This window comes from Calonectris borealis, unplaced genomic scaffold (genome assembly GCF_964195595.1).
Source record: "Calonectris borealis unplaced genomic scaffold, bCalBor7.hap1.2 HAP1_SCAFFOLD_50, whole genome shotgun sequence".
Lineage (NCBI taxonomy): Eukaryota > Metazoa > Chordata > Aves > Procellariiformes > Procellariidae > Calonectris > Calonectris borealis.
Window position 1 is genome coordinate 44867 of NW_027441459.1, and position 11505 is coordinate 56371.

The 11505-nt window shown below is 54.6% G+C and overlaps 1 protein-coding gene across 1 annotated transcript; it reads left to right on the plus strand.

Annotated features, from left to right (window-relative positions):
* The first annotated feature begins 9689 nt into the window (after window positions 1-9689).
* Window positions 9690-10712, plus strand: LOC142076474 (olfactory receptor 14C36-like). Its single transcript, XM_075138764.1, has one exon. The coding sequence runs from the start codon at window positions 9690-9692 to the stop codon at window positions 10710-10712; it is 1023 nt and encodes a 340-aa protein (XP_074994865.1).
* Window positions 10713-11505: the final 793 nt, after the last annotated feature.

Below are 11505 nucleotides of genomic sequence, written 5' to 3' on the forward strand. Positions count from 1 at the left end.
GGTCTCCAGTCCAGGCTCCAACCAAAGGCTGGGGAATCACCAACCGCGGGTCAGGTCGGCTGTGGCTTTGTAGAGTTGAAACCTGAAAACCTCCGAAGATGGAGAGCACAGAGAGTCTCTGGGTGTCCTGCTGCACTGCAGCATCACCCTCCTAGCCAGTTTTTCCTGAGGCCCAGTCTGAAGCCCCAAGGAAGAAGCTTGTGGCTGTTGTCTCTGCCATAGCATCTGCCATTGCAGAAGAGCTTGGCTCCACCACCACTCCAGGCAGGTGTTGCCTGCTTTTAGACTGCCCTGTGCCTCCCCTTCAGCAGACTAAAGAGGCCCAGTTGCCTCAGCCTCTCCACACAGCTCATGTGCTTTAGGCTCCTAAGCCCATGGTAACAGCCTTCCTCTGGATCTTCTCCAGTTTCTCCATCCTCCTTTCAAAATGGGAAACCCATGGGCTCCTAAGGCATCCACCAGAACTCCCATGGCCTTCTCCTCAGAACAATCCTCAGCCAGTCAGGTCCCAGCCTGTCCTGAGGCACGAGGTTCTTCTGACCCGGTGCAGACCTTGGCCCCTTTGCGTTTAAAACTTCAGGAGGTTTCTGTTGGTCAAGTCCCCATGTGTGTCGAGGTCCCTCTCGACTGAAACTCCAACACGTCAGCAGTTAAGGTTTGTGGGTCAGTGTCTCAAACAGGGTAACAATATGGGGAATTGCAGAACACTCCAAGGACTGAAAGAAAATTATGTGCTTAATGGAATTGCTACCCAAGGTTGAAAACTTCCACAGCAACCATCTCAGAAATGCCAAAAGAGGGCACGAAAAAAAGAAATGCATGGCCAATGGGGAAAGGTTTCAGAGGGTAGGCTGTTCTTTTTGGAGGGTATTAGGATAAGAAAAGAGAAGCACTTGTAATTTCAAGGAATGAAGAGAGAAGCAAAGAATGCTGTTGGCCGCCTTTGCTGATGGCTCCTGTTTTGCCTAATGAAATCCAAGGACCAGCAGAGCCTTTCCCATAGAGCTGCTACGCAGCCACACAGCCCCTGGCCTCTGTCATTGCATGGGATTGATACACCTCAAGGCAGGACTTCAGGTTTTTCTTTACTGGACATCATGATGTTACTTTTTGCGGATCCCTCTGGCCTGTCTTTGTCCTTCGGGATGGCAGACCTGCCCTCCAGTGCGGTGTCTGCTCTCCTCAATATGGTGTCCATCTGCAAATGCGATGAAAAAGCACTCGCTCATCTCCTCCAGGTCATTGAAAGCACGTTAAAGAGGGCAGGTGGCAGGACAGACCCCTGCAGGACCCTACTAGCTCGATGCCTCCAGGTAGAGTACCACGCATTGATCACGTCCCTCTGAGCCCGACCATCCATCTGGTTATTTACCCATCTACTTATCCACCTATGCAGACCTTAATATCCGAACTTGGGACAAGAATATTGTGGGGGGGTGATGTTGAAACTTTCACTGACCTCCAGGTGAAAAGACAACCACTGGTCTCCCTGTGTCCAGCAGTCCTGTCCTTTCATCACAGAAAGCAAAGAGGGTGGCGAGAGACAAGCTAAATGCAGTAAATCCAGTCACCTTCTCTTTCAGACCCCCAGAAATGGGATCTGAGGGAACATGATCTGGGGCACAGCCTTCCGCTCCTCTGCACATCCTTGGGGCAGTTTTGAAAGGTGCGTGCAAGGTTTGGGTGCTGCGAGTCATCAGGGAATCCCCACAGACACCACCACCTTTGAAAGATGCTGGAGAGTGGCTTCACTGTGACCTTGGGCTGCTCTCTCAGCTCCCTGGGATGCCGCCCCTCCTGTCCCCTCGACTGGTAAGGATTGCGTTGGCTCAAGTGATCCCTGACTTGATCCCCATGCACCGCTGCTTGATCTCCTCCAGAGTCCTGCCCTGAGTCCCAGAGGCCTGGCAGACCTTGCTGGGGAAGACTGAGGCAAAGAGGACACAGAGAACCTCATCCCACCAAGGCGAAGGGCTCCGGAGAGGAGGATCGTGCCGGGGACCCTTCGTAAAGTGGCAAAATCGCTGCAAAATCCGCCAAGGCAAAAGCGCAGGAGCGAGAGGGTGCCCCAGCCCCCCTCCCCCGAGCCGGAGGAGCGAGCTCCTGACGGGCGGCGGCTCTGACTCAGCGCGGGCGATGACAGTCAGGACGGCGGCCAAACCCCCTCAGGTACAAAAGCAGCCCCCAGGGAGCGCGAGCGACCCGGAGCGCAGTGAAACAGGGCGGGCAAACAGGGCGTGGAGCGTCAGAAGGGCGTGGCGTGGCAGTTGGCGTGGCAGTTCATGCGAACAGGGCGCAGCCCCCCTCCAGGCTCTAGAGGCGAGCTCAAGTCGTGGTCGTCGCCCTCCCAGAAGAGGACCTGGCCATGGTTTCCACTCGGCTGAAAGCCATCGCCAGAGGAAACATGGCGACCCAGACGGAGCCCCTACGCAAACACACATCTGTCCAGGTCTCCGGCTGCAGGGAGTGCCTGAGCCTGTCCCTGGTACAGGAGGGCAGCAGAGACGACACCTGTGTGCGCTGCGACCAGGTGGATGATCTGCTCAGCCTGGTGGCAGAGCTGAAGGAGGAGGTGGAGAGCTTAAGGAGTATCAGGGAGGCCCTCCCGGCCTCCCTCACCCCAACCTTCCCAGTTGCCCTTACAGAACAGATATGGGGCCCTGGAACTTGAGGGCCAGACAAACGAGGACGCTGATGAAGGCCCATCCAGGGGGTTGCCCAAGGTGAGGCAGTCAGCCCCACGCATGACGACTGCCTCCGCTAAGAAAAAAAGGAGGGTAATTGTCCTAGGTGATTCCCTTCTGAGGGGGACGGAGGGCCCAATTTGTCGGCCAGACCCATCCCAAAGGGAAGACTGCTGCCTCCCTGGGGCCCGGGTTAAGGACATTACTAGGAAGCTCCCCAGTCTGGTACAGCCCTCCGATCACTACCCGCTACTGGTTATACAGGCTGGCAGTGAGGAGGGTGCAGAGAGAAGTCCCGAAGCGATCAAAAGGGACTTCAGGGCGCTGGGGCGACTGGTGGGAGGATCGGGAGCACAGGTGGTGTTTTCCTCGATCCCTTCAGTGGCAGGGAGGAATACTGAAGGGAACAGAAAACTCATCGGATCAACACGTGGCTCAGGGGCTGGTGCCATCAGCAGAATTTGAGCACGGGGAGGTTTACACGGCACTGGGGCTGCTGGCGACGGATGGAGTTCAGCTGTCTCACAGGGGGAAAAGGATTCTCGCCTATGAGTTGGCGGAGCTCATCGAGAGGGCTTTAAACTAGGTTCGAAGTGGGAAGGGGATAAAACCAGGCTCACTAGAGAAGAGCCTAGGGGCGGCACACCAATGTCGGGGGAGAAATCGGCAGCCCAGCTCAAGTGCATCTACACCAATGCACGCAGCATGGGCGGCAAACATGAGGAGGAGCTGGAAGCCATTGTGCAGCGGGGTAGCTATGACTTAGTCGCCATCACGGAAACATCGTGGGATGAGTCTCACGATTGGAGTGCTGCAATGGATGGCTATAAGCTCTTCAGAAGGGACAGGCGAGGAAGGAGAGGTGGTGGGGTAGCCCTGTATGTTAGGGAGTGCATTGACTGTCTAGAACTCAATGGTAGTGATGATGAGGTCGAGTGCTTGTGGGTAAGGATGAGGGGGAAGGCCAACAGGCAGATGTCCTGCTGGGAGTCTGTTATAGACCACCTAGCCAGGACGAGGAGGCAGACGAAAAATTCTACCAGAGGCTCGCAGAAGTCTCACAGTCGCTAGCCCTTGTTCTCGTGGGGGACTTCAACTTTCCAGACGTCTGCTGGAAATACCGCACGGCAGAGAGGAAACAGTCGAGGAGGTTCTGGAGTGTGTGGAAGATGATAAATTCCTGACGCAGCTGGTAAGCGAGCCCACTAGGGGAGGTGCCTCGCTTGACCTGCTGTTCACAAACAGAGAAGGACTGGTGGGAGATGTGGTGGTCGGAGGCCGGCTTGGGCGTAGCGACCATGAAATTCTCAACACTTGGTGAAGTAAGGAGGGGGGCCAGCAAAACCGCTCCCATGGACTTCCGGCGGGCGGACTTTGGCCTGCTCAGGACACTGGTCGAGAGGGTCCCTTGGGAGACAGTCCTGAAGGGCAAAGGAGTCCAAGAAGGCTGGACGATCTTCAAGAAGGAAGTCTTAAAGGCGCAGGAGCGGGCTGTCCCCATGTGCCGCAAGAAGAACGGGCGGGGAAGACGACCGGCCTGGCTGAACGGGGAGCTCTGGCTGGGACTCAGGAAAAAAAGGAGAGTTTATCACTTGTGGAAAAAGGGGCAGGCAACTCAAGAAGAGTACAGGGATCTCGTTAGGTCGTGCAGAGTGGAAATTAGAAAGGCAAAAGCCCGGCTAGAACTCAACCTGGCCACTGTCATGAGAGACAACAAAAAATGCTTTTACAAGTATATTAATGACAAAAGGAGAGCCAAGGATAATCTCCGTCCTGTATTGAATGCAGGGGGGAACGTTGCCACCAAGGACTAGGATAAGACTGAGGTACTGACTGCCTTCTTTGCCTCAGTCTTTAGTAGTCAGAGCAGTTATCGTCAGGGTACTCAGCCCCCTGAGATGGAAGACAAGGACGATGAGCAGGATAAACCCCCCATAATTCAAGAGGATGAAGTTAACGACCTGCTACGCCACCTGGACGTTCACAAGTCTATGGGGCCGGATGGGATCCACCCGAGGGTACTGAGGGAACTGGCGGAGGAGCTTGCCAAGCCACTCTCCATCATTTACCAGCAGTCCTGGTTAACTGGGGAGGTCCCGGACGACTGGAGGCTTGCCAATGTGACGCCCATCTATAAGAAGGGCCGGAAGGAGGATCCGGGGAACTACAGGCCGGTCAGCCTGACCTCGGTGCCGGGGAAAATTATGGAGCGGTTCATCTTGAGGGTGCTCACGAGCCATGTCCGGGACAACCAGGGGATCAGGCCCAGCCAGCACGGGTTCATGGAAGGCAGGTCCTGCTTGACCAACCTGATCTCCTTCTATGACCAGGTGACCCGCCTCGTGGAGGAGGGAAAGGCTGTGGATGTGGTCTACCTGGACTTCAGTAAAGCCTTTGACACTGTCTCCCACGGCATTCTCCTAGAGAAGCTGGCGGCTCACAGCTTAGACAGGTGCACTCTTCGCTGGGTAAAAAACTGGCTGGATGGCTGAGCCCAGAGAGTTGTGGTCAATGGAGTTAAATCCAGTTGGTGGCCGGTCACGAGCAGTGTTCCCCAGGGCCCGTCCTGTTCAATATCTTTATCAATGATCTGGATGAGGGGATCGAGTGCTCCCTCAGTAAGTTTACAGAGGAGACCAAATTGGGTGGGGGAGTTGATCTGCTGGAGGGTAGGAAGGCTCTGCAGAAGGACCTGGACAGGTTGGATCGATGGGCTGAGGTCAACTGTATGAGGTTTAACAAGTGCCGGGTCCTGCACTTGGGTCACAACAACCCCAGGCAACGCTACAGGCTTGGGGAAGAGTGGCTGGAAAGCTGCCCAGAGGAAAAGGACCTGGGGGTGCTGGTAAACAGCTGAACATGAGCTGGCAGTGTGCCCAGGTGGCCAAGAAGGCCAACGGCATCCTGGCCTGTATCAGAAATAGTGTGGCCAGCAGGAGTAGGGAGGTGATCGTGCCCCTGTACGCGGCACTGGTGAGGCTGCACCTCGACTACTGTGTTCAGTTTTGGTCCCCTCACTACAAGAAGGACATTGAGGTGCTGGAGCGTGTCCAGAGGAGGGCAATGAAGCTGGTGAAGGGCCTGGAGCACAAGTCTTATGAGGAGCGGCTGAGGGAACTGGGGTTGTTTAGCCTGGAGAAGAGGAGGCTGAGGGGAGACCTCATCGCACTCTACAACTACCTGAAAGGAGGTTGTAGTGAGGTGGGGGTTGGTCTCTTCTCCCAAGTAACAGCGATGGGATGAGAGGAAATGGCCTCAAGTTGCGCCAAGGGAGGTTTAGATTGGAAATTAGGAGAAATTTCTTTACTGAAAGAGTGGTCAGGCCTTGGAACAGGCTGCCCAGGGAAGTGGTGGAGTCCCCATCCCCGGAGGTATTTAAAAGACGTGTAGATGAGGCGCTTAGGGACATGGTGTAGTGCACATCGTGGTGTTGAGCTGACGATTCGACTCGATCTTACAGGTCTTTTCCAACGTTAATGATTCTATGATTCTAAGATACTTCATAATAAAAAAGAGATTGTCCTCAAAATTAATATATCATTCATTTTTCTGACTCTGCTAACAGTTTGGAAAGTTTGAAATCTAAACTTTCCTCTAAATGAAATAGTTCTATTTATTTCAATGTTTGGTACTCTCATTGGTGTAAGGAGGATCTCACTTAGCTGTAAATCTTGTTGCAAAAGCTAGATCAAATCTTCCTTCCTCCCTCAGCCTTATAAATTAAGGTATTGTGTTGATGTCCTGCCCTTTAAGGTAATATTTGTTTCAACAGCTGAAATAAAAGCATTTGAAACCTGGAATCTAATGATGATAGGGATACAAACTGTAGTGCACAGTTCAGTAACTGTAGTCTCCACAAAAAGCCAATACCAGAAAGTGAAGGCTAGAAGTGCCTGTTTAATTTCTTTTGAGTTTCTCTTAAACTATAGATCTATGTACTCCTGCTCTGACCACATTCAGCAGTGGTCACACAGCACCTTTGTTTCTTCTTTAACTGTTCCTGAAGCAGTGAACGCTCCTTCTGGTGCCCTTCAATGGCCTTTCAAGTTCAGAGGGAGTTTCGATCTGGAGCCTTGCTGAGCTTGGAGGATGCTGTCCTTGAAGAGCAGCTGTCCTGAGCTCTGCAACCATGTCACAGCTCTGTCTCCTCAGGAGCAGCTCCAGCTCTTCCTGCCTGTGGCCCTGGCTGAGGCCATTGCTGCACGTTTGGGCTGAAGCCCTGCAGCTGTGGAAGCAGGCAAGCTCGTCCCTGCCCTAAGGAAACCTGGTCCCAAGCGCCCAAGACCCCCTGTGTGCAAAGGCTTTGCTTCAGAGCAGAGACGTGGCGTGGACAACAGAGAGCTGAATGTCTTTCGAGCCCTAGGACTACAAAGCCACACTGAAATGCCTATTTCATTCACGTGAGGATATCCCCCAGCTTGGAGAAATTAGGTCTTTGCTTGTCACCTTCCTGGGAGTCCTGTCTAATGCTGGGACAAAGAAAGGGGATTCTCATGGCCAAGTCTTTTCCTGAGAGGAGAAGGAAATGTCTCTGCGCAGCTGAGGGAGGGAAGATCAGGGATGACTTCAGGCTGTTTCCCAGCAGGTTCCCCTGGAGCCCCAGGGACCCCTCGAGGGAGCCGCGAGGGGCAGAGCAAGTGCTGCCTTGGGCTGGTCCTCTGCTGCTGAGCTGGGCTGGGCTCCTGGAAGGAGGGAGCTCCTGGCAAGTGGGCAGTGCTGCAGAGAGACAGCTCTGCCCAGGAGCAGCTCCTCTGCAAAGCGCAGCAGGGCTGAGGGCACTGCCTGCAGGCAGCGAGGGGAGGGAGCGAGGCAGAGAGAGCGTAAAGGCCGTCTGGAGTGGGAGGATGCTGAGAGCTCACTGCGCGGAGAGATCTTCACAGCCCTCTACATGGAAAGTGCCTGGGTGCAGGACAATGTAGCTGGTGTTCCTAGAGGGATATCCAAAAGCTGGTACATGCCACAGCAACTATGATCTTTCAGGAGGACTCTCACAGCTTCCCTGCGGTAGAGGAGGAGGAGGTGCTGCAGAGCAGGGCTTCCCTGCTGCACCGTCAGAAGGAGAGGGCATGACAGCTGCCTTCTCCCGGGCACTGCTCCAGGGGGTGAAGGCGTGTGTGCAGGCAGGGGTGGCCAGGGCTGTCCTTCCGAGCAGGGTCCCTGTGCCCCATGGGACTGTGCACCAGGGCAGGGACTCTGCCGCCTGCCAGGCTCAGCACTCAGCCTGCCTGGGGAGCTCCCAACGATGCTGTGGGGAGAAGCTGTGGGTGGAAGGAGTGAGCCCCGGCAGGGCACGGTCCTTCTGCTGTCCAGAGGGTGCAGCGTGGGTCAGGGCTGCTCAGGCTTCTCCATAACCCAGAGGACATTTGCAGAGGGTCACGTTAAAGATGGGTGTCAAGGTAGGGGATTACCTGAAAGGGAAGCAGTGTGTGCTTTGAGTTTTCTCCCCTGGCTTGGCTGGGTGGGCAGTGGGAGATGGGAATTGATTGCTCTGCTCTGGAGTAGGCAATGAGACCCCAGTTCTCGTTAGGACTTGCCTGAGCTGCTCCTTAGCCCCTGCACACACCGAGATGTCCCTGGGCAGTGCCCTGCTGCCAGGAGGTGTCTGCAGGGCAGAGCTGAGCACGCAGCAGGGCGGATGGCCCTGTGAGCATGAAGAGGGAGGAGAGGTGAGGGCAGAGAAACAGGTCCTGGCCCAGAAGAGCTCCAGGCAGCAGAGCCATGGGCAGCGAGGAAGAGAGAACTGCTCCCAGAAAGGCCATGGCAGGAGGGGTTCAGGCACCTCCCTGCCATCCCCTGCAGTGCAGATGCTTTCCCTGGAGCAACCCCCTGCTCTCCTCACTCACACAGCAGAGCCTCTGCCCTTCATGTCATGGACGCTTGGCCACTAGTTGCCTTCCCAGCAGCCTGACCACCAAAGAGGAGAAAAACTCAAGCCTCTGACTGTGTCTCCCTCTCCTGCCTCCCTTGACAGGGGAACTTTGGCACATTCTCCTCTTCTCCCTGCCGCCCTTGTTCTTACTGTGACACTCACTGCTGTGGGGGGTGAGGATTCAAGTGCAGCTCAGACACCAACGCTGTGTCTACTGTCATGCCCGTCTGTCCGTGGAGGAAAAGCATCCAACTCGCACCCTGTTAACCTTTGGGGCTCTGGGTACTGCAGGGTGTGCGGCTGGCACACATCTCACCCTCCTTCCAGGACACAGCAAATTTAGGAGAGTTGAGTCTTTCCTTGGGAGGTCCTGCTGGGCTGCAGGCTGCCCGCCAGTAGGGCAAAGCTCTCCCGGGGCATCTCTATGTCATGCAGGAGCCCCATGGAGAAGACACCTCGGTGCTAAGGCCATTGAAATGCTGCTGGGTGGCTGTATGTGGGCAGCTCTAAGGAGCCCTGTGTGTCCGTGGTTGGGAGGGGAGAGCTGAGATCCTCCTCAGGTACGATGGGGTGAGGGCTTTGGAGATGTGCACTCAGAACGTGGATTCCTCTGCTCCCAGCAGTGTCCGGTTTCTTTTGGGGGGAACAGGGGAGTGCCATGATCCTCCAGCTGAAAGAGCTGCCAGCACAGGGCAGCTGAGATCAGGGCTGATGGACAGAGCGGCTGTCCTCACTCGGCACTGAGGGACAGTCCCTTTGCCTCTCAGGACCCACACGAGTTCACTTGCAGTGCAGCAGAAATGCCCGGGATTTCTGCATTAGAAACACTGCTCAGCTGTGGTGGGGCAACCAGACCAGAAGGCACAAACCAAAACCCCACAGCTCTGCTCTGCAGGCAGGTGAATTGACAGCGACAATGCTGAGAAGCTCTTTGATATCACGAGTGGATTTAATCTGAGATCACCCGTGTTCCTGTTTACCTGTTGCTGTGGAGCAGGACTGACTCCTCCAGAGCCCAGAGCAGAGCCTCCAGCTCCCTGGGTCACCCTCAGCCAGCACCAACCAGAGCTCGTGCAAGGGACCTGCCAAAGGTCTTCCTGAATGGAGAGAGACACTTTGGGGGGGTCCTATGAGAAATGGCTTTGATTTTGCTCAGAGAAGTCTCTCCTAACTTGTCACTGTCTTTTCCCTCTTGGACAGTCCCCCATGCCCAGAGGCAGCAGATGTCCAACACCAGCTCCATCACCCACTTCCTCCTCCTGGCCTTCGCAGACACGCGGGAGCTGCAGCTCTTGCACTTCTGGCTCTTCCTGGGCATCTACCTGGCTGCCCTGCTGGGCAACGGCCTCATCATCACCACCATAGCCTGCGACCACCGCCTCCACACCCCCATGTACTTCTTCCTCCTCAACCTCTCCATCCTCGACCTGGGCTGCATCTCCACCACTGTTCCCAAATCCATGGCCAATTCCCTCTGGGACACCAGGGCCATCTCCTACTTGGGATGTGCTACTCAAGTCTTTTGGTTTCTCTTTTTAGTTGTAGCAGAGTATTATCTTCTCACCATAATGGCCTATGACCGGTATGTTGCCATCTGCCAACCCCTGCACTACGGGACCCTCCTGGGCAGCAGAGCTTGTGTCCACATGGCAGCAGCTGTCTGGATCAGTGGGTTTCTCACTGCTCTGCTGCACACTGCCAATACATTTTCACTTCCCCTCTGCAAGGGCAATGCTGTGGATCAGTTCTTCTGTGAAATCCCCCAGATCCTCAAACTCTCCTGCTCACACACCTACCTCAGGGAAGCTGGGCTTATTGTGGTTACCCTTTCATTAGGATTTGGGTTTTTTATTTTCATTGTGCAGTCCTATGTGCAGATCTTCAGGGCCGTGCTGAGGATCCCCTCTGAGCAGGGGCGGCACAAAGCCTTTTCAACATGCATCCCTCACCTGGCTGTGGTGTCCCTGTTTGTCAGCACTGTCATATTTGCCTACCTGAAGCCTCCCTCCATCTCCTCCCCATCCTTGGGTCTGATGGTGACAGTTCTGTACTCGTTGGTACCTCCAGCAGTGAACCCCCTCATCTACAGCATGAGGAACAAGGAACTCAAGAATGCCCTCAAGAACCTGATTCAATCCATAGTATTTCAGCAGAAATAAGCTGCCCATCTCTCTTCACAAGGTTTCTCCAAGTGATCTCAGGCAACTTGTGTCCTTTGGGCATTGTACTGGTTATAATCGTGTTTGCTCAGAAATGTTTGCTTTCACCCTCCTTCTCAAGAGGCTGAAGCCAGTCTGTCTGGCCCAAAGGCCTTCTCTCCATGAGTCTATCACTGCGCTAATGCTGGCCTCCTTTGTGGCATGTCTGTAAATAAAGGGGATTGCCTGCGTGCAGCGTGTGCAGCCTGGGCTCTTCTTTCCACAGAGGAGTGCAGAATACGCTCAGGGAATTGCAGGCGAAAAGGCCCTGCTGTTGGGCTTGGGTGCTGCCTTGGCTTAGGGGGACAAGGGCATGGCTTGATGTGTGAGGGAATGAGGGCTGGGGTGAGCCTTCACTTTACTGGTGCCCAATGCCATGGAGATCCTGGACGGTCAAAAGGCTTCTGCTTGAGGCTCTCTCACATATGACAGGGCTGGTCAAAGATGCCCGACCTTTGAATCATAGAATCATAAAATCATTAAAGTTGGAAAAGTCCTTTAAGATCATTGAGTCCAACCGTCACCTCAACACCACCATGCCCACTACACCATGTCCCTAAGAGCCTCATGTAGACATCTTTTAAATACTTCCAGGGATGGTGACTCAACCACTTCCCTGGGCAGCCTGTTCCAAGGCCTGACAACTCTTTCAGTAAAGAAATTTTTCCTAATATCCAATTGAAACCTCCCCTGGCACAACTTGAAGCCATTTCCTCTCATCCTATCGCTAGTGATTTGGCAGGAGAGACCAACA

Coding starts and splice junctions, on each gene's coding strand:
- LOC142076474 (XM_075138764.1), top strand. CDS start 9,690: ATGGCTTTGATTTTGCTCAGAGAAGTCTCTCCTAACTTGTCACTGTCT.